Genomic DNA, 22,092 nt, shown 5'->3' with positions numbered 1-22,092 from the left:
ATTCCTGTCAACTTTACTACTGAAATCACTATTTGTGGCGCGCAGCCTCGTTTCAAAAAATTTTACTGTCAGCCGGACCGGATGGGAACTGACAAATTTCACTCCCTGCTATTGGACTAGCGGGACCGTGAATTTTAATGATCGTCTCCACGCCTTCCGCAATAATACTTGGGAACCGGTTGAGACTTCTCTCGTCGTTCCTCAACGTGATTTGGCAGACGCTTTTCGCTATACTGATGTTACTTTCTTCGAATATCATCAACGTTCAAATCCTGCGTATGCTGAATCACAGACCAGCCCAATGGATATCATAGCCGACCTGACGGCCTCAATCAATGAACATTCTGCAAAAGGATCTACACAAGATACTACCATTGGTGCATCCAACATCATTGTTACGGCAATTGAAAAAACCAACACAGCTTTTGGGAACTTCCGTTTCTTCCTTCTTATCGTCACTCTAATTTGTGCCCTTATTTTTGGCGTGGCCATTTGCATCGCTACAAATTGTTGCGGAGCCTCGAGACTGCTGCAATATTTAAAAGAAAAATTTGACCACTTCAAAGGATCTTACTATTTGGATGATGATCAGAATCATTCTGAATACGATCCGTCTGCTGTTTAGATTCCGTGACGTAATCTCATAGGGCCGGGAGCGATGTAACAGAACGCTCGGTCGACTCCCGTTTTCTGTTACTTTCCCTTTCTACAAGACAATCTCTAACGTCGACTACTAGATGTCGCTTCCGCTATACTTCATCTCATACCAGAGGAGGCTGCTACCATTTGAATCTGCCGCCAACTCGCTCCACCCCTTTCCCTTGTTACTTTCCCTTTCTACAAGACAATCTCTAACGTCGACTACTAGATGTCGCTTCCGCTATTCTCCATCTCATACCAGAGGAGGCTGCTACCATTTGAATCTGCCGCCAACTCGCCCCATCTCTGCCGCCAACTCGCCCCATCCCTTTCCCTTTTTACTATCCCCTTTCCTTTTTCGCTATATTAACTTTAGGCGTACTTTTATCTTTTATGACACTATATAAATATATTTTCCTTTTTCCTTCAACGCTTTTCAATAACAAACTCCCTTTTCGTCCGTCTCCGCTCTTGCCATGTCTTAACGTGTCTGCTCACGTTTCCCTATACTATCCTCTCTAGGCCTAAACATGTCTGCTCCCTATACTTCCTCTCTAGGCCTATGCTAACCGTGCAGCCAGAATTAGTATAAAAACTGTATGTAAATGTTATTCTGGACTGCATTCTCCCACGGCATTCACACTACCATTGTGTTCCAGTCGCACTCTCCTTTTGGTATTGTATTAGTTATATTTTTCCCTTGTGCTCAGTGCCTGTTATTTAAGCTAAGTGCCATTTTCCAACTGTACCTCGAAACTTGCCGTTTCTCGACAAGCCTAACCGCTCAGCCCGCTACCACATTTTCTCCATACCAGTAGTATTGTCTCACCTATTTATCGTCTCACTATTTAATATTATTAGTTCACCTTATTGTATGATCTGTCCGTTATCAATACATCGTTTAGCCTTAATTATTCCCGTTGGTCTTAGACACTTCACTTTGACATTGTGAGTAAAGTCGCCTCATAGTATTTAAGTTCTTCGTGTTGGTGACACAATGATTCCGTTGTGTCGACCTTTACACCACCATTCTCAAGTCTGCCACCATCGACTTTCTTAACTCTTCTGTGACGAAGTACATGATTGGGAAATTGTGGAAAACCACAATCCACAAACTTTTTCTACTATCGCCTAGGCGAACGCCATTTGTCAAGATTTCTCTACGCAGACTAGGTGTGTTGGAATTAGTGATCCTGCATTCAAAGATTTTGTTCACGTTGCATCTGCATCATATTTGCATCATCCAGGGTACGATACTAAAATTTTGCGATCAAATAGGTAACAATGGAATAGTGCTGCGAAATGAGAAAAAAATCGATAAAAAAACATTGTGCTAAACCCTAAGGGTGTAGACACATATATTTCAACTGTTTTAAGAAAAAACATCGTACTCGTGTTGGGCCCGACAACGCCCCATATCCTCAGACATATTTTAGCTCTAACAGCGTAAATATGTCTGGTTTAGTGGCAGGTATAGAGACTTTTGGTTTGACCCACGGATCGCATAACTTAGAGAGACAGCAGCAGGAAAGGGACCTTGTTGAACGATTGGGTACACGGGGTGACTATTATGAGTCGCGTTTTCAAAAGAGAGAAACGTCATCCTTGCGTTCTGCGCCGAGTGATTTTTATCGGGATCAAGCGCTTTACCCAGCTGTAACGTTTACTACGTGCAAGGTTATGGTAGAATAGGGCCAGATTACGGGTTTGATCAAAGGGATTTCCATTCGCAAGGGACCAGTAGAAATTCGAGAAACGGAGGTAGGCCAATCTACGACCAGCGTCGGGTGGATTCGTTAGCCAAACAGGGAGGTAGAAGTCAATACAATGATGTCGCTCCCCGACGGGAGAAATCAGAGAGACCTAGCAACCTGTTACAAGGGACCGAAGATAGTTTCGTTGACGAAGAAGAGCCGTAAAATGAGGAAGGATTAGACGATTTTGTTATGGACGATTTAGACGATCAGCATAGACTACAAAAATTCTATAAGCGCCCATGGTGGCCAAGCAGCAGTAAGTCCGAAAAGTCAACGGTACCACCACCGGCCACCAAATCAAATCGTGCGTCGGCAGTCCGTGTCACCCAAGCCGGGTCCGTCGAAGGAGAGGACTACAGAGCCAAGTAGAAATGCGGATCCAGCACCGTTAATAGTACCTCAGGAGGTGAGTGATGTGCTTTCGAGTTGGATGACGAAGGGGGTACCATTTCATAGAAAACGCTGCTAGATTTTCTAGACAAATAATTTTCTGTGAAGCCCCAAAACTGGACGTAAGGTTCTCTACAAAGGCCCGAGAGGAAAAAAACAGTTGGATATTGCAAATACATGCAACTCGGCATCCGATCCACGTCTATATTTGGACAACATTTAATTTTAAATACATCTAGAAAGCGCATGTTAGCAGACCTTGAATTTATGATCGATTTGCTACTGCACTTGGGTTTTATTATTAATTTTGAGAAATCTGTACTGGAACCAGCACAAAGGCTAGAATATTTAGGGCCGGTTATCGATTCTAACCGATTGTCATTCGCATTGCCAATAGCCAAGATAGAAGTAGTTAAGGCTATGTGTGAAGCAGTTCTTAGCGAAGGTCGTTTCGCTGAGAGAGAGAGCATCCATCATGGGAAACTTTACATGGGCAATTCCAGCAATCCCGTTCGCACAGGCGCACTACCGTCGTTTACAAAGGTTCAACATTTAGTAAGGTACAAGAGCTAATTCGAATCTAAAAAGCAATTGCTTGCTCTCGCTCGAAGCGCAGAAGGATCTAAGATGGTGGGTGGCTAAACTAGATAAAGCGAAAGATAAAGTTTATTTTCCTTAAGCGTCGGATCTCGAAATATATACTGACCCTTCCTTATCAGGCCGAAACTACACGTTCTTGGCCTTCACTTTATACCGTAGGACATGCTGTAGGCCCCCTACATATAGTCTAGTGGCCAGTATTTTGAAGCCCGAGGTGCAGACAACTCGGATGCTTCGGCTGTCATCCGCCAGGAGCGCGAGGGAGAGTGATAAAAAATGGTGACTAGGCTGGGTGGAAAATTGGCCAAATGAGGGCTTCACTAGATTACTAATAACTCGGCCAATCTAATCCGGAATGTAAATTCCTTTTGGATTTGTGTTAAGGGATGACCGAGCAAACTTTTGGAAAATTAAGTTTTTTTTTCATATGTTCGCTTTTTCCAAAAAGCAATACCAAAGACCAACCCCCCAAATTGCCAAAATTTGAAAAAAAACTTTAATATAACATATTTTCTGAACAGTAGATAATATTTTAATTATGAAAAAATAGGCGAATCCGGAGTAGAAAACTGAATAGGCCTGAATTTTTCAGATTTTTAGGTCCCATAGCGGGATGGGGAAAAAACGGGGGGTCCATGAATTCGGTGCGCTTGAGCTAGATGGAGAAAAATAAAAAAAACCTGGCATATTGATATGAAGAAGTAATAAAGTGGACCCATCGCGTTCATAGGGCAACATACGAATCCATATATAATAAAAGAACAAGCTTTTGGGGGAGGAGCTTATTCATGTCACAAACATTTTGGGGGAGGAGCACATTCATGTCCCAATGCGAACACGCTGTGATTGGTCAGTCGCAAATCACCACCAGATGTCTGTAGCATCGCTGTGATGACGCAATCTTTGATGAGGCAACAGCCAGATTTGCATCACCACCAGATGTCTATAGCATCGCCGTGATGACGTAATCTTCAAGCAAGGTAGGGAATCTACTGACTGGGCAGATTTCCCACGATAAAGTTTATTATGGGCAGATGATCAACCTGCTATTAAGCTTAAGCTACAGAAAAGCGAATAGCAAAAGAGTCCGACTCTATGCTAGACCAAAGTTCCCCGGATTTGACGGGGCTCAAGTTACTCGTATTGTTATAAAAAATCTCGCCTGAATCATACGTCCCGCCACTAGCGGCGAGCTCTAGAGGAAGACAGTGTAGTCTTGTCTTTCTTTCTTAGTCTGTTGCTGGTATGACGCATCACTCAAACACCTCTTTAAAGATAAAATTGGGGATATTTTTCGATTCGAAGTAAGGGGCCAACTAATAACCCATTTATTAGCTGTTCTTCTTTACTTAGTCACATTGTTGTCAAGAAATTTATCCATTTCCGGCTGTAAGTAGGATCGCAGTTTAAGCTACTTTTGTAGAGCTGTACATTAGTTGTGCAATAAGACGGACCCAAGATTCAATATGCCATTAAAGTTCCCCCCCCCCCAAGATGTTAACTTCGGTAAATGTTTTTGAAGCGTGTTGAAGGCTATTAGGCCTAGTGACTTCATTGGCGATGGACTTTTAATTTTAAAACATTGATTAGCACTTCCAAAGGAAATCAAAATTAGATTCTTATTGGTTTAAAAATTGGGGGATCTATTTCAGGGACTCCTAGTGGATTTGATTTTTTCCTTTTATTTTATTTTAATCGAATCTTCGTGAAAAATTACATCTAGTAGGGTACGTGTAGTACGGCCTACGAATCGGCGTCACCATTCATAAATTCCACCCAAGGAAAATCAATAAGTGTGCGACTGTGCGCTGCTTACGGCTATTCGCACAGGACACCCAGACTTGGCAAACTATCAGCTATCAGTTTCCATTGGCAAGTTTCCTGAGGTGCCAGATAACCGAATTTCGTATTCTCTACAAAACTGCGCCGGACTTGTTACTTGTTACTGCTTGTTAGAAACCAAGCGAAGACTTGATAGTTGTCAAGAAATCCAACTATCTCATGCTAATGTCTAATTAGCGGGTTTTTTTCAGTTTCTTTACGTCAATGGGGTTTCTAGAAGGATCGCAGTTCAAAATTAAGATTCTTTTATGCTATTACAGTTGTGCAACAGCATGGACCCATGATTCAATAATATTCCAATATTGATTCCATTTACATGACCTAATAACCTATGTATCCTGTGATGCTGTGAATACTAGAATGATAATTTGGAAATCACCTTTATCATAAAATATTTGAATATGGAAGTGTTCTTTAAACTTTCATACATTCATCTTTAAATTTCATGCATTTTGCTCTATAAGGGAAGGCCTTTCCTACTCAAATAAAACATGAATTTTCAACCAAACAACCCAACTTACTCTGCTCAGCCCGGGCAACCAAGCTCCGACTGGGCTGTCCCGGGGGTAGATCAAGGTAATTAATTCGTCTTCACTTTTCAATAAATGTTGAAAAAAAAGGATGTAAGTACTAATATACATTCAATCATTCCAGGGCCACCACCTCAATATATAAATCCAATAAGTCAACCACCTGACCAACAACCACCTTTAGACTCAGACAACAAAATGTACGGTGTAGCAGAATCCGGAGGGCTCGGCGATGCCGCGTTTGCCTTCGCTGATCAGTCTATCCGTATGGTTTTCGTAAGGTATGAATTCAAAACTTGCTTCATACGCCTAGTTACTATACACGATCCCATCATTAAAAAACAACAACTACCATTGCAGGAAGGTGTACTCAATTTTAATGGTGCAACTTGCCATCACGGTGGCAATTATATCTCTCTTTGTGTACGAACCGAGCGTCCAGTTGTACTCATTTGAACATCCGGAAATGTGGTTGATTGCGTTTCTCATGGCCATCGGCCTTATAATCGTTCTGGCTCGTTGCCACGAGTTCCGACGGCGCTGGCCTTTGAATATGATTTTACTGGGACTTTTCACTCTTTGCGAAGGTTTTTTGCTGGGCACTTTCTCGGCTTCCTACGAAGTACGTATGGGTGTGATTTTTGGTTGTATAATTGTACCCACTATTCAAAGTCATTTTTTTTTAAATTTATCTTACAGTCGGAAGAAGTGCTAATCGCCGTCGGTATCTGCTCGGCTGTTTGTTTTGCGCTCATCATTTTTGCTGTGCAGACTAAATGGAATTTCACGGCTTATGGAGGAATCCTCTTTGTTTGCGCCATCGTTCTAATTATTTTCGGAATCGTCGCCATTTGCATCCCCAGAGATGTTACCCAACTCGTTTATGCCTCGCTGGGCGCGTTACTTTTCAGCATTTACCTAGTCTACGACACCCAATTGATGCTCGGTGGAAAGCACAAGCACTCGATCTTCCCTGAAGAGTACATCTTCGCAGCCCTCACTCTCTACTTGGACATTATCAACATCTTCCAGTACGTCCTTTCCCTACTTCGATTCACACGTAAATAAAGGGTAAAGGACTAAGTGGTCTAATTGTTGTCTTCCATTTATTATCAAATTTATTCATAAATCTTATCTTCAGGATTACTTCGTTTAGTCTTAGTTTTACCTGTCCAAGTCAAAGTAATCTTTAAAAGAAATTTATAAACAAGTTTGTTGTATTTAATATTTATAATGTAATTGATTGGAAATTGCTGTTACGTATTTTTCATGTATTTTTAGCTTATGCTTTTACTGTTATTACGTTTTTGCTGGTACTTGATTGTTTTCTGTTTACTCGAAAGTAACCGTTCCACTATTAACATTTGCTATATTTCTATTACATTCAGTCATGAATGAATCTCGAACATTTGCTATTTCTGTTACATTGTATTCAGTTATTATCCATCGAATTCTATCATCAGTGGATATATCAATGTCAATGGATGTCAAAGAAATAAATAGGTGTAGCGGGTAACCTATATACTCATTCAAAATATTGAGATAGATTACGGTTGTACTTCCGCCGTTTTGTTTTTGTTTTTTATTAATTTAGTTGGAAATACGGCGGCCAGTTGCTGGCTGCTGTTATTTGGATCGTGATTTGATTATAACTGCGGAACGTGTTTTTCTTTTTTCTTACGAAGCGAAGACATTTTTAATGATAAAAATTGTTGCCTTTGAAGAATCAGACCACAGCCTGATACATTGGCTCAGGCTAAATAACGTCCAATCGATGCAATTAAGTATACTTCCATTTTTCTATACCAAGATTTATTTATTTGAGGATGATGGGTTTATTTAGTTATTGTTTGTTTTCCTCATAGTCTTTCACAGCCGTCGTGAGGTCGTATAACTAATACATATACTAGATGAACACAATTATCCCTGAGGTATATTTATATACGAAGGTCCTTAACAATATAGGGTGTGGGGTATAGGGGGTAGGGTAGTAGTTGCTAGTAGTGAAATTCAGAGGGTTTAATGTCCATTTAGTTATCCTTTATACGTTTCTTCCCTGAATGACCAATCGTCACCAAATTTTGTACATAATTCTGTCAAAATTTGATACATGGCGTAACGGGGTTTTCATTTGTTTTTATTACTGTTTTAAAAATGTAATTTGCGTATTTGTTACCTAGCTGGTTGCCGAATCCTAGGCAGTGAATTCGCTTTTGTTTGCTTAACCTTCCAACTGTCAGTGCAGTGAGTGCTCAGCAGTGTAAACAAAAAGAAAAAAAGTTTGAATCTTCCCTAGCAAGACAAGTTTTCATAATATGATATTTGATTAGATTTTTATTGTTCTTGTTCGATTTCGTCTTTATTGTTCTTATTATTGCCTCTTTTTGTTTACTGTTTTTAATAAATGATGATCTTGATTTTAATAAATTTTTTTGATCAAGTAAAATTTCTATTCCCCTTTTTTTTAACAGTAAGTCATCAACCAAGAAGTTGAGGAACATTTTAAAAATGTTTGATTATACTCATTTTGAAGCTCTGGGTCATCTCTCTCTTCTTCCCTTGTCCTCTTCACAGTCATCAAGATCTTCTGGTGGTCGTGAAGAGTTACCACCGATCTTCCACTTCCATTTACCTCCGAAAGCTTTTTAAGTGTAATTTTTCAAAAATTACAAATTTATTTTTTCGAGATCGAGATTCGAACCCTAAACAATACGAGTGGCAGCCCGAGTTGCTAACCATTAGACCAACATTGACATTTTTATATAAGGGAATGCGTGGCCCGGTTGGTGAGTACACCAAATAATGTAACAAAAGTCGAAGTAAAGCAATGGTAATATCGCTAGCGACGCTACCATCGGTATCGATTTCGGAACCGATCATAAAACACTTAGGTTATATGCCTGAATTAAGATTTTTTCAGCGGTGGTTAAATTATAAGTTATGTTTAACATATAGTAATAAATGATGCTAAAACTTAATCTAAACATGAAGTGCGACGTGGGGTGGCGGGGCGAAGCCTCCGCCACACCTAAGTCGCACCACTCATAATATTTTTTATTAACAGATTATTAGTCAATTAGTTATAAAGAATCAATTATGAAAGAGAATAAAGGGAAACAGAATTTTCCAAACGTTATAGTATGTATTAATCTACCATAACCTTTATTTCTGTCTCTTTAACGTTTAAAAAAATTACCGAAGGATATTACCAAAGGAATCTTGTTGGAACGGAATTCCGAAATGTTTGTTTTAGGCGGTTCGCGGCTTGTTGTCGACCATAAAAAGAGTTACGAGACGTATATTAGAATATTACGAGATTCATGTATAAAGACCTGCTTGTCGAATCTGCACACTGCCAACCTTGAAAAAGCTATATGCCTACAGCATATAGCGACGTTTAGGAAGGACGCTGGAGGCAAATGCTGCGGAAGTTTTAGTTTTCCTGCCGTTGACCCTAATAGGAGTAAACCATGCAGGTTTTATCTGTGTGTTATTATAGGCCAACCACCCGTTTCCTATTTTAGATGCTTATTAACTAGCTTATATGTACATGTTATTATTTTAAAACATGAATAAAAATCGCAGATTCGGTGCCATTTATCTTTTCTTCACGTAACAATTTTTAGCTTTAGTATGTATATATGAAGTATTTGAAATTTGAATAAAAATAGATAACAGACAACAAAATCAAAAAATTGCAACAATTATTTCTGCATATTTAAGTGATGGTTTTATATAATCTCATGTCACTTCCGTGGCGTCAATAATAAGTCGTCCAGCAGGTATAATGTGAATTAATAGCTGCCTCCAGAACGTTTGCTTCTGGCTCCTCGCTTACGTCACCAGCGCTTATTCGGGTATGTACTCCCCGCCGTCTCCCACCCAGTCTATTATACCCTGCAGGGTGTAAGGCCAGACTGGCTGCCGATTGTAATATGAATAGCGATTGACGCTCTGCCTCTGAGGATATCTGTTGTAATATCCGCCGGAAGCAACTGGTCGGCGATAATAGTATTGAGGATATCTTGCTGGATAATGGTAACGACGATGGAATGTGCTGGAGGTTTTCAGGACATCGTTGTCTAATACAGGTGACTCTGTTGATTCAGCGGACTCTTTTTCTTGATTTCCTTCTATCGCCGGAGTACCGCTGGTTAATTTCGGATCGTTGCTTCCGAGTGACTCGATAGATTCAGCGGATTCGACTGATTCGGTTAACGTTATTATGACATTATCTTTCTTGTCTGCTACATCAGCGGTGACTTGAGCATCGACTGCTGCTGGAACAACAGCAGCCAGTGTAACAGAAACCAGATGAATAAGTTGTAATACCATTAACCCCGTCTTCATTTTTCTGCAAAAGTGAAAAATAAAAATGGATGAGAATTTATATTGGCATTGCAGCGCAACATCATATGTCGAGTGTATATTACATTTGAAAGAAAAGAATCAGCAGCAGTTTGACCAATAATATATTAAATTGTTTGAAGGTAACTCACCGATTTGATCGAACGGACGTCAGAATTGAACAAATAAGACTTCCTCTGCTTCACGTCTGCTTGTTTAGTTGTTTTGGGACAAACTGTGCTTTCACAACAAAGCCTTCGCTCTTTTTATACTCGCCCAGGACCTTTGGGTTGTAGCAATGAGCTGAACGTTAAACAAATTCAGCTGCAGGCTAAATTTTTTGAACTACCTTATAGCGTCTTGATGTATATGCGCACGTTGATCCGGACGGGAGACGGCCGTACCAGGCAGTAAAAAAAAAAAAAAAAACGAGTATTCGCACCGCCTGGCACCATATATCCATTTGAACATAAATGCTCTGCGCCGGACTTCCATATAGACTCGCTTGAAGGAAACAAAAATAACCTATACATTTAGTCATTTACATTACACAGCCAGCTGAGAAAGGGAGGCGTAACGATGGGAATTGCTGATGACTCCAGGCTATCTGCGGTCAACCAGCAGACTTTGCGTGTGCATCCTTCCTGTCCTATCCTATCCAACACTTGATGCGCCTATTGCTGGTGTATAGAGCCATCCTTACCCAGTCCGTACCAGGTGTATTAAATTTGGGACACCTTCGTGGTAGGCTACTATGTACCTGGTAAGAGGAAGAAAACGACCAAAAGCGGCAAAACCTCTCACCACATCATACATCCTGCTTCCACACTTGTCTTATCCTTACCATCTATTTGATCAGTTACCAAATCAAATGTAAAACTGCTCATCTCATCAACATCTTATTTTGCTATGCGAATAGACGACACCAAGTTGATTTTGATTTAGCTTTTTATTTACGCGGCGCAATTTCTTGTTCCGTCGTCGTAGCTTTATAATTATAATAGCATTTATTTTTATTTCCATTTACAAATCTACTTATTACCGAATATCGGTCTGAAAATTTTATTTACTTTTTGGCCCACTCGTACGATATAGTTTCAAGCTGATACTCTGGAAATTCAACTAATACCATGGCTTATGCTTTTCACGACAAATTTGGAAATTTCTAATAACAAATATTGTCTTGTAAAAAATAAAGTGAATTTACTTCCAATTATTACAAAATATAGCTACTAAGCAAAATCCAAAAAATATATTTAGTTGGAAAAATTTGGCAGCCAGTTGCTGACTGCTGCTATCGTTATTCGGTTTCGAATTCTATGTTTTACTGCTTAGTGTCAATTTTAAAGCTTACAAAGTGGCCAGTTTACCTAGTATATTTTAATGATTATCTCATTGGTGAACTCGGGTGAACTTATGGTGCATGGGGAACAAAAGACAATGGCCCTGCTTTTTCTTAATGCCAAATGAGAAATAATTTGAATTGCCTAACTAATGGCGCAAATATAACCAATTTACACACTTTACCAACAATCATCATACCAAAATGGAAGTGGCCTTTTGGTAATCCTAGGAAAACAATCGACAACTAATCCATCCCATATCAGTAAAAAAAAAGACAGTACACAGGGGGTTAAGGGTTTAACTTTAACTGAAAAACGGACATGTAAAAAACAGTTAACAAATTTTGTTTCTCGGATAACAAATACAGTATTGGTATTTCAAAATACGGTAAATCAATGTACAATTTGATAGAGCTCTCATAATTAAAATCAAATCTAAAAATGCACTAGACTAATACAGTTTGAATTTTGTAGATTGTCGTAATCTCATGAGCGCGATCGTAAGTCTATACACTATATTTCTGTAATAAATAAGAAATTTATAACTTCATTTTATTTACACTGAAGAATTCGAATCGTTTCTCCCCTCTAACTTGCTTAATGAATTGGAAGTGAAATTCGTCATCCCCAATTGTGTCGAGAAGGACGACCGGTCTTCGATATTGGATCGATTCCGGAGTACGGTATTTGAATCCTCTCGTATAAAAATCCTCTTGAGACGAGGCCATAAGAAACGACGGATGTCTCGATTCAAAACAATGAAAATGATGAAAATGATGACGCCACGCAGTGAATAAGTAAATTGGTGATTTCGAAAACATAGACGAAGTTGGTTCGTAATAACGAGTCATCGTTCAAGTAGATAGGGAGCCACGCAGCGATTTCAAACACCCAAGGAATTCCGGTGATGAAAAAAGTTTCAGCGCCATTTTGAAACTAAATTTGATAATACTTTAACTTTTAAACGCAAAGGAAAAAAAATATTTAAGGCATTATAATTTTGTTTTGCTTACTCTTGCTGCTCTTGCGAATCTTTCGATGCGTTTCGATTGGTGCGCGTTGTCATTCCCTGTTTTCCCCTCCAGCAATGCATCAAATTTGGATTAAAGAGTAAAGTTAGAAAACAAACAATGTCGAATATTAGCATGTTAAATGTTTTAGGTTCTTTCAAATACTGGACAATAATTATTCATTTTACCTGATTCATAGTTTCAAAGAAAGCATCTTCGGCTGATTGTAGGGTTTGATCCACGGTGGGTTCCACTGGCTGAGAGATGGATAAGTTGATTTGACTTCCCTGGTTATCAACGGCCGGCATCATATCAGCAGAAGGTTCGATACCATTTTTTACAGCCTCGTTGTTGCTTGTATTCTCCTTATTATTAAGTGCCTGGAGTGTTTCCTTCAAACTCTCAAACATTTTTTTAGATGGAGAGGTGGGAGACGGAGGTTGCTGAACCACCAATGAGCCAGTTGACTGTGTGACTGACGTAACTGCCATATGAAATCCAGATGCCGTTTTGGATCCTTGCTTACCCTTGCCGTCTTTAGTCCGCTGCTCCAAAGTCTTTTCTCGTCGGGTTTCTCGTTCCAGTAACTAAAACAGTTGATTGGGTTATAGGATACACAAAGTCGAAATCCCCTAGCAGGAACTTACCGAGGTGAGCGCTGCTTTATCGTTTTTGGTAACCGACGACAAATTTTCGCTTATTTGAATAACGGACAAGCGCCCGTCTTTGCTGCCAACTGCCATGATTTTTCCCTGTTCTTGGGTGCTCAGACTTAAAAGCGGGGAATCGCTAACCTATATTGTAAAAACTTGTAAAATTAAATTTTTATCATTTATAATGAAATGATCCCACCTGTGTGCATAACGTAGGATTGAGCCGCTGGGCTAGAATATCCCACAGGTAAAGAGCACCGTCTGTTGCAGCAGTGAATATGACGGATGGCCGTGTGTAACTCCACGCTCCGGCCAGTAACTGGACATTTTGATTCCTACAACGTAGAGTATGAAACAAGTTATTATGTGAATCTGCTTGTCAACATAAACGAACACACTTTAAAGTTAAAATGGGCGAATCGCGAATGTCCTCGGTCCAAACATTTGTGGTCCAATCTCCGACTGTCAAAAAGATTTTGGGCAATTGCGGGTGTCGATGTAGACCGTGAACTGGGCCCAAGTGTGCCTCGTATTGGCACTATTCTCTCCGCTGTTGTTCGGGCTCTTCTGTTGCAATTCATCACAATACCTGCAAATTGGCAATAAATTTTTTTAAGTGAAATGAATTAAGAAATGAGCTGTTTACCTTGACGTGTGCCAACTAGGAATTTGTTTGGCATGGAAGGATCGTACTCGAGACAACTAGCAGATAAAGCGCTTTCTGATCGAGGGTTTAAACTGGGATCCAGTAAAATTGCGTCTATTGGCTGCTGTTATTTGGATCGTGATTTGATTAACTGCGCAACGTTTTTTTCTTCTTACTAAAAAAAGAAAGCGACGACATTGTTAATGAAAAAAAATTTTGTCTTTGAAGAATCAGACCACAGTCTGATTGTATTGGCTCAGGCTAAATAACGTCCAATCGATGCAATTAAGTATAACTTCTATTTTTCTATACGAAGACTTATTTATTTGAGGATGATGGGTTTATTTAGTTATTGTTTGTTTTCCCTTAAAGTCTTTCACAGCGGTCGCAAGGTCGAATAACTAATAGCCTACATATACTAGATGAACACAATTATTGGAACGGAATTCCGAAATGTTTGTTTTAGGCGGTTCGCGGCTATTTGTCGATCATAAAAAGAGTTACGAGACGTATATTAGAATATTACGAGATTCATGTATAAGACCTGCTCGTCAAATCTGCACACTGCCAACCTTGAAAAAGCTATTACAGCTTACACAGCGACGTTTAGGAAGGACGCTGGAGGCAAATGCTGGGGAAGTTTTAGTTTCCCTGGGATTGACCCTAATAATAGGAGTAAACCATGCAGTTTTTATCTGTGTGTTATTATAGGCCAACCCGATTCTTATTTTAGATGCTAATAATTTTTCTTTATACACGTGTTATTATTTTAAAACATTAAACATGAATAAAAATCGCAGATTCGGTGCCATTTATTTTTTTATGATGTTATTTATGATATTAATGATGATGATGAAGAATCATAATCCCAGTCGTCGCCATTCGAAGGGGAATAACCAGAACTGGACGAGCCAGAATTATAATAAGAGTGCGACGGCGACGAATAAGTTGGTCGGGTGTAATAGACTGGCTGCCGATTGTAATATGAATAGCGATTGACGCTCTGCCTCTGAGGATATCTGTTGTAATATCCGCCGAAAGCAACTGGTCGGCGATAGTATTGAGGATATCTTGCTGGATAATGGTAACGACGATGGAATGTGCTGGAGGTTTTCAGGACATCGTTGTCTACAGGTGACTCTGTTGATTCAGCGGACTCTTTTTCTTGATTTCCTTCTATCGCCGGAGTACCGCTGGTTAATTTCGGATCGTTGCTTCCGAGTGACTCGATAGATTCAGCGGATTCGACTGATTCGGTTAACGTTATTATGACATTATCTGTCTTGTCTGCTACATCAGCGGTGACTTGAGCATCGACTGCTGCTGGAACAACAGCAGCAGCCAATGTACTTGCAACCATATGAATAAGTAGTAATATCATTAACCCCGTCTTCATTTTTCTGCAAAAGTAAAAAATAAAAATGGATGAGAATTTATATTGGCATTGCCGCGTACCATCATATGTCGGGTATACATTTGAAAGAAAAGAATCAGCAGCAGCAGTTTGACCAAATATTAAATTGTTGCAAAGGTAACTTACCGATTTGATTGAACGGACGTCGGAATTGAACAAATAAGACTTCCTCTGCTTCACGTCTGCTTGTTTAGTTGTTTTGGGACAAACTGTGCTTTCACAACAAAGCCTTCGCTCTTTTTATACTCGCCCAGGACCTTTGGGTTGTAGCAATGAGCTGAACGTTATACAAATTCAGCTGCAGGCTAAATTTTTTGAACTACCTTATAGCGTCTTGATGTATATATGCGCACGTTGATCCGGACGGGAGACGGCCGTACCAGGCAGTAAAAAAAAACGAGTATTCGGCACCGCCTGGCATCATATATCCATTTGAACAAAAATGCTCTGCGTCGGACTTCCATATAGACTCTCTTAAAGGAAACGAAAATAACCTAGACATTTATTCCTACGTAAAAAACTAACGGTAAACTATGTACCGGTAACTATATTATCGGTTACCTTTCGTTACACAGCCAGCTGAGAAAGGGAGGCGTAACGATGGCCTGATGACTCCAGGCTATTTGCGGTCAACCATCAGCAGACTTTGCGTGTGCAACTGTGCATCCATCCTGTTCGATCCTAATCCAACACTTGATGCGCCTATTGCTGGTGTATAGAGCCATCTACCATCCGTACCCAGTCCGTAGGCTACCAGGTAATAAATTTGCATGGGACACCTTCGTGGTATTAGGCTACTACGTACCTGGTACGAGGAAGAAGATGACCAAAAGTGGCAAAACCTCTCACCACATCACACATCCTGCTTCCACCTGTCTTATCCTCACCATCCATTTGATCAGTTATATGTTATACCAAATCAAATGTAAAACTGCTAATCAACATCTTCTTTTGCTATGCGAATAGACGACAGTTGATTTAGATTTAGCTTTTTATTATTTACGCAGCGCAATTTTTTGTTCAGTCGTCATATCTTTATAATAGCATTTATTTTTATTTCTATTTACAAATCTACTTATTATACTGAATTTCGGTCTGACAATTTTATTTACTTCATTCTATTTCATTTTACCTTTGCAATCTGATGCGCTGTTGGTTATACCAACGTGAAAAGAGCGGAAGATTTATGGTCGCTGATGTATCGGACTTTTAGGTATCGTGTGTCTATTTTGCGTTGAATTATTTCCCTACTTGTTCATAGCCTAAATCTTCTACTTTTTTATCGGAGCAGAAAATGGCGAGATTGGATGTGACGGGTAAACCCACAGAATCCTTGTAGACAATGTCCTCCATGCAATAATTTTCAATAGAAACTAAATTGCTACCGGAATTAATTTCCAAACTGCCGTTCGAGTTTAATACGAAATCGCTTGTTTGTCGTCCGTAGAGAAATGGGTCGGAGCAAATGGGTAATCCGAACCGGAAGAATAGCTCGTCGCTTTTTGAGAACTGAAGATCATCGAAGAATTGTGTTGAAGCTCCTCTAGTTTCAGTGCACCATTTTTCCTCTTTATTTTGCGAATAAACTTGGTTCGGTCGCAGCACTTTCTAACAACCGATTTACCGGCAATGGCTGTCAGTTCCGCAGGTGCCGTCGATCGGATAAAATCCAATTGTAATTTTCCAAAATCGTTCATGGCACTTGTGGGAAACGGATGGATGTGCGACGTACAAATAAACGCTATTCTTCTAGCCTAGAGATAAATAAATAACAATATAGGAAAGCAAACACATGAATAGAAATGCGAAAAACCTCTTCGAAATTTCCGTCCAAGAAGTAGTCTTCTATGCAGTGGTGTTCATTTTGTAAAACCCAAAACCGATGCGGCACTATCAGCTGGCCAGATGGCATTGGGTAGAAGAGATCACCCATTCTCATGTCGGGTTCTAGTAAGAAATCCGGCGTGCAATTGCGAGGAAATCCCGCGTCGATTTCTACATCTTCAATGGCGTATTGAGATGGCAGAGTCTGTTCGGAGCCAAAGAAAATCTGCCGAGAATAGTTTTGCGAAGACGGATGGCTGCTGGTGATGGAATGTTTAACACATCGCTCTCGCTAGTATTCCAGATCCTGCTATGCCACAGGTACAGACTGCAGTCTACCGAAGGGAGAAGTATTAAGTGGCCTCAACGAGTTCAAAGTGAAGTATGTTGTCGGCAGGGAAACGGGAAATATTACATAATACAAATCTCGCCGGAATCGTACGACCCGCCACTAGTGGCGAGCTCGAGAATCGCCTGGTTGAAATCTCCCAAACTTATAAGGATGACAGTCGTCTTGCCTTTCCTTCTTTTTCAGTCTGTGGTATGACGTTTCACTCAAACACTTGTTTAAAGATAAATTTGGGGGTATATTTCGATTCAAAGTAAGTTTCAAATTATTTATGTGCGTTGTTTTATTTGGACACATAGTTTTCAACGGTTGTCAAGGAGCTCATCCATCGCAAACTCCTAATTACCGGCTTCTAGCACGCTGCACGCCACTTAAGTAACTTTCTAAAAAAGTTTGCTGTTTAAGATTCTCTTTGCCATTAATTGTGCAGCAACATGGACCCATATAAACAAGACACGTGTTAAAGGATACAAGCGGCTTATTGACTAATTTATTTTTTATTTTTTTTCGTCTATTCTTCGTGAAAAAAAATATCTGATAGATCTAGCACGAATCGGCGTCACAGATGAATGGGACACTGGATATCATACAAGAAAAATCAATAAGCGTATATAGTTGCACAACCAGAGGGAACTAACCACCATACGTGGGCGGTGGTAATCTTCCGGCGGGTTTTAAAAAGGGATTTTTTTCCCGTGTAGGGTGTGATGTTCATAAGGTGTACAATTGCGAATTTGCACAGCAATTTAATAATTATTTAATATCGTTCAAACATATATACCTTTCAAATAAAATTCTTCTTACTTTTCTTAGATTGTAGAACCGCCCAAGAAACAACCACCTGCGGTTGCAGAAAAAACCATGGACGATGACGCAGATTTGGAACCCGGAGAGCCCGGCGATGCTGCCGCTTTTTCCTACACTGAACAGTCTATCCGTAAAGCTTTCGTTAGGTATTGGAATTCAACTTTACTTTGTTACTATATCCCATCATGCAATAAAACCAATGTCATTGCAGGAAGGTGTACGCAATTGTAATGCTGCAGCTTGTCATCACGTTGACAGCCATATTTCTCTTTGTTTACGAACCAAACATCAACTCTTACTTCCGTAAAAGTCCTGAAAATTGGTTGATTGCGGTTGTCATCGCTTAGTGTTTGGGCTTAGCCCTTTCAATCGTTCTGGTGTGTTGCAGCCGCATCCGACGACGCTGGCCAGTAAATATGATTTTACTGGTACGACTTTTCACCATTTGTGAAGGCATTGCGATTGGAGATATGTCGTCCACCAAGAGAGTATATATACATTCGAGTGTTACTTTTGGCTATATAATTGTATCCACTCACCAAAGCACTTTTGTTCAATTTTTACAGTCGGAAGATGTGATAATTGCCGTTTACATATGCATGGCTGTTTGTCTCGCGCTCACCAATTTTGCTATGCAGACGGAATGGGATTTTACGAATTCTGGAAGAATCCTCATTACCGGTTTGATCGTCCGCTAGTTATTTTCGGAATCGTTGACGTCTACATCCCCGGAAAGGTATACGATCTCGTTGAAGCCTCAATGAGCGCGATATTGTTCAGCGTTTATCTAGTCTACAACACCCAAATGGCGTTCGGTGGTAAACAATTGGCAACTTCCCCTGAAGAGTACGTTTTGGCAGCCAACAGTATCTATGTGGACATTCTTAACATCTACATCTACATTGTAGATTTAGTGCGACTCTCACATATCTAAAGAATGTTTTTTTTTTTTTTGTTTTTGTTTTTTCAATCCTATTATTCACACCAGAACAGAATTAATTATTTTACCTATATGTATTTAATCATATACAGTTATTGTCTTTTAAGTAAAAACGATATAATCTTTGCAATTTCTATAGAAAAAAAATTAAACAATATTACGTGCGATTACCAGGGTGTATTTTATTATTGATTTGAAAAAATGATATTCGTTAACGAAGTTCTTAAGTATTTTGTAAATAGTATCAGGCAAATCAAAAAATTTTTGATTTTGATTTTTGATTTTTTTTTATCAAAATTTTTTTTATTTGCCTGATAGCGAATACCATTTTTATGTGCTACTTATGTGTGATATAACATTCAAATACACTACTAAAACGTGAATAATTCTATCTTGAATTTAAAAAATAAATCCTATATTGAATGAATCAAATGAAAAGACAAATAAAAGCAGTACAATAAGAAGTTTAAAAGAAATGTATTGAAATCAACTGACGGAAACAGTGCTGACCAAAACTGAAAGAAAACAGCTGAGAAATTTAATCTTGGAAATTCTTGACAATAATTCCAATCGGCGTCTTATTAAATTATTGACTGAAGAAAGTGGCGTAGAGCGGGCGGAACCTGGTCCTCGTCGAATAGAATTCCACTTTTGTGCAAGACTTGAGAAGCCAAGCACCTCAGAGACGGTGGCGGGACGTAGTTGATGATAAATTGAAGGTCAGGATCGGGATGGCCCTGACTGGCGAGTTGACTTTGCCATTGCTGGAAGAGCATCAAGGGTGTCCAGTTGCTTTGGTTCAACTGCTGCTGGTCAATGCGGGCCCCTTTTTCCAAAAGCAGCCGAGATTGGGCAATAACGCTGCCACGATTCATGGCCAGCAAGTGGAGGGGAGTCGCTCCGTGCAGGTTGGCGGCGTTGGGATCAGCTCCGAGTCCAAGGATCAACCGGGTCACAGACAGAAGCAGCTGCGAATCCTCGGCCCGAGTAATAGTCGGCTCTTCCTCGTCGCCATGGTTACTCATCACTTCCACAAATTCCGCGTCGTCCCGTTCGTCCGACCACATCTGAGCATCTCGGTGATGGGCACACGACGGACATCCGCTCACGTCAGTGCTGTAGTCGTAGTCGTATGGATCAATGACTTCATCCTCCGACAAATTAGAAACGTCGTCGTCACGCACATTTTGGCTCTCATCACCATCAGCAGGAGGAGCAGGGCTAATATCAGGGCTGTCAATCAAGTCGCCGCCAGCGTCAGCATCACAGTCGCTGCTGCTGTCCAGGTCGCTCCCATCATTGGAGTTGCTCCAGTCAAATTCGCTGTTGTCGTCTAGCCCATCATCACTGTGGCCATAGCTGCCGGTGAGTGAGCCGGACACTTGGCTCCCGGAGTGGCTGCTGCTGCTGCTGCTGCTGTCGTCATTGTCATCCATGTCTTGAGGAATTTCAGCGACCAGCATGTGACCGAGACTCGTCAGATTGCAAATGGTGTGCAGGAGATTCTGATTGGCGTTTCCCCACCGGTGATCCTTGGCGATGAAGAGCGACAGACTGCGCTCAAACTGTTGGCGATCCTGGTGGCTCCATTGTGGCGTCATCTCGCTGGCCCAGAAAATCAGTTCGACGATGAAACCGGCCAGACTGACCAGAGTGTTGGGGTAGATGTTCTTGAGTCTGCGATTTGCCTGCAGATGAGACATGTAACTGCAAGCGAAATCGAAGGTGGCCATCAGACTGGCAAACGGGAATTCTTCCTGGCCGGCTGGCTTCTTCTGTCGCAGATGGGCGACACTTTTCGTCATGATGTCCAAGGCCCAGTTGACTATACGACTCGTCTTCCATCCCTTCCACTCGAGTCCTTGCTCCGATTGCTGCAGAAAGAGCCTCAACGCGCGGATGCTGACCTCGCCGCTCTGCTCTTGCTGGCCGAAGGAATAGACGGAAGCGCATCGGCACAAGTAGGTGAGATTAAAGATGTGCGGACCATCAGGATGCACCATGTCCAGCACTCGCTGGCTGACCAAAAGTCCCTGGGTGAAGAGCTCGAAGGTGTTGCTGGAGAGCTGCTCCAGTTGTTCCAATGTGGTAAACTCGGACGTCAAGCCGAAAGCCAGGCCAGCTTCTGATGGAAGAATAGTTTTGGGTAGATCCAGCTCGTCGGCCGCTGTCGAGTGACGAAGATGCAGGGCTGCTCTCCAGTACTTGAGGCCGTTTTGCGGGGCTGGATGCGTCTCGTAAAAGTAAAAATTGACTGCGCCCATCAGTTCCAGAATGTTGATCTTCTCTTGTCGGCCGTTGGGACTGGAGACGATGGACTCGATCATTGGGTCGGTTTGATGTGATCTCACTTCCGCGGTAAGGAGGTAGGCGGCAATGTCCAGCTCTCCGCAAACGATAGCCGCGTACAGGGCTGGGACGTCCAGGTATTCGACGCCACCGCACACGAATCGTCCGATTTGCACGATGGGAACGTCCAGTTTGTCAACCAAGAATTGAACCATTTCCAAATTTCCCAGCTGGATGGCCACCAGCAGCGGCGTCTGCCCGTGTTCGTTGTACGATGTCGACAATTCGGTGGTCACTGCCGGCCCGTGGGTTTGCAGAATGTCAGTCACATCTTGACTGGATCCTCCGGTTACAGCCTGGAAAAAGGCCTCGCAGTCCTCGTAAGTGATGAGCTGGGGATCCGTTGAAGGGAGTGGGTACGAGGCTGGTGGCGTATAATTTGCCGGGACACGCCTCAACACTTTTCGCCATTTCTTGATCATTCCCATCGAATAATCTTCGTCGGACCAAAATCTTCGCCAAATCTTTCGCCAAACCATTTTGACTTTCTCACGAGATTCCTCCATCTTGTTTGCACAGGTTAAAGACAAGTTACGTTATATCTAGAAGAACACAGTTAAGATAAACGATGGGATCCTTCAGATTTTCGATCCTTTTTATATCAACGGGAAGAGCAAGTTTTTGTTGGCAAGTCGACCTCCTCCTGCAATTA

The 22,092-nt window shown here is 41.0% G+C and overlaps 4 protein-coding genes and 1 long non-coding RNA gene across 6 annotated transcripts in view; 3 read left to right on the top strand and 2 right to left on the bottom strand.

The window, feature by feature from the left end:
- The window catches only part of LOC124344296 (protein lifeguard 1-like), a 122,443-nt gene that overhangs the window by 62,856 nt on the left and 37,495 nt on the right, over positions 1-22,092 (top strand). Inside the window, exon 1 of one of the 2 annotated variants that reach the window (XM_046797799.1) lies at positions 4,590-4,690. The exons of the other annotated variant lie outside the window; for it this stretch is intronic. The gene's annotated coding sequence lies outside the window, so the exon portion shown is untranslated. Of the gene's footprint in view, positions 1-4,589; positions 4,691-22,092 lie in introns of those variants that run through there. 2 annotated transcript variants of the gene reach the window in all.
- LOC124342189 (protein lifeguard 1-like) lies at positions 5,720-6,826 on the top strand. Its single transcript, XM_046795152.1, has 4 exons — positions 5,720-5,804; positions 5,883-6,039; positions 6,119-6,380; positions 6,458-6,826. Exons 1-4 carry the CDS (start codon positions 5,720-5,722, stop codon positions 6,824-6,826), a joined length of 873 nt encoding a protein of 290 aa, XP_046651108.1.
- Positions 9,338-10,342, bottom strand: LOC124344304. Its single transcript, XR_006919651.1, has 2 exons — positions 10,258-10,342; positions 9,338-10,112 (listed from the first exon to the last, which is right to left on the bottom strand). It is a non-coding gene; the product is annotated as an uncharacterized LOC124344304 (long non-coding RNA).
- LOC124344300 lies at positions 14,565-15,373 on the bottom strand. The gene is made up of 2 exons (XM_046797808.1): positions 15,298-15,373; positions 14,565-15,157 (listed from the first exon to the last, which is right to left on the bottom strand). Exon 2 carries the CDS (start codon positions 15,151-15,153, stop codon positions 14,590-14,592), a length of 564 nt encoding a protein of 187 aa, XP_046653764.1. The 5' UTR covers positions 15,154-15,157; positions 15,298-15,373; the 3' UTR covers positions 14,565-14,589.
- On the top strand, positions 18,206-19,085 carry LOC124342188 (protein lifeguard 1-like). Its single transcript, XM_046795151.1, has 4 exons — positions 18,206-18,297; positions 18,363-18,454; positions 18,499-18,579; positions 18,790-19,085. Exons 1-4 carry the CDS (start codon positions 18,206-18,208, stop codon positions 19,083-19,085), a joined length of 561 nt encoding a protein of 186 aa, XP_046651107.1.

The sequence above is a fragment of the Daphnia pulicaria genome, chromosome 6 (assembly GCF_021234035.1).
Source record: "Daphnia pulicaria isolate SC F1-1A chromosome 6, SC_F0-13Bv2, whole genome shotgun sequence".
Classification (NCBI taxonomy): domain Eukaryota; kingdom Metazoa; phylum Arthropoda; class Branchiopoda; order Diplostraca; family Daphniidae; genus Daphnia; species Daphnia pulicaria.
Note: the sequence above shows the minus strand (reverse complement) of the source record. Positions and strands in the feature narration are given on the sequence as shown.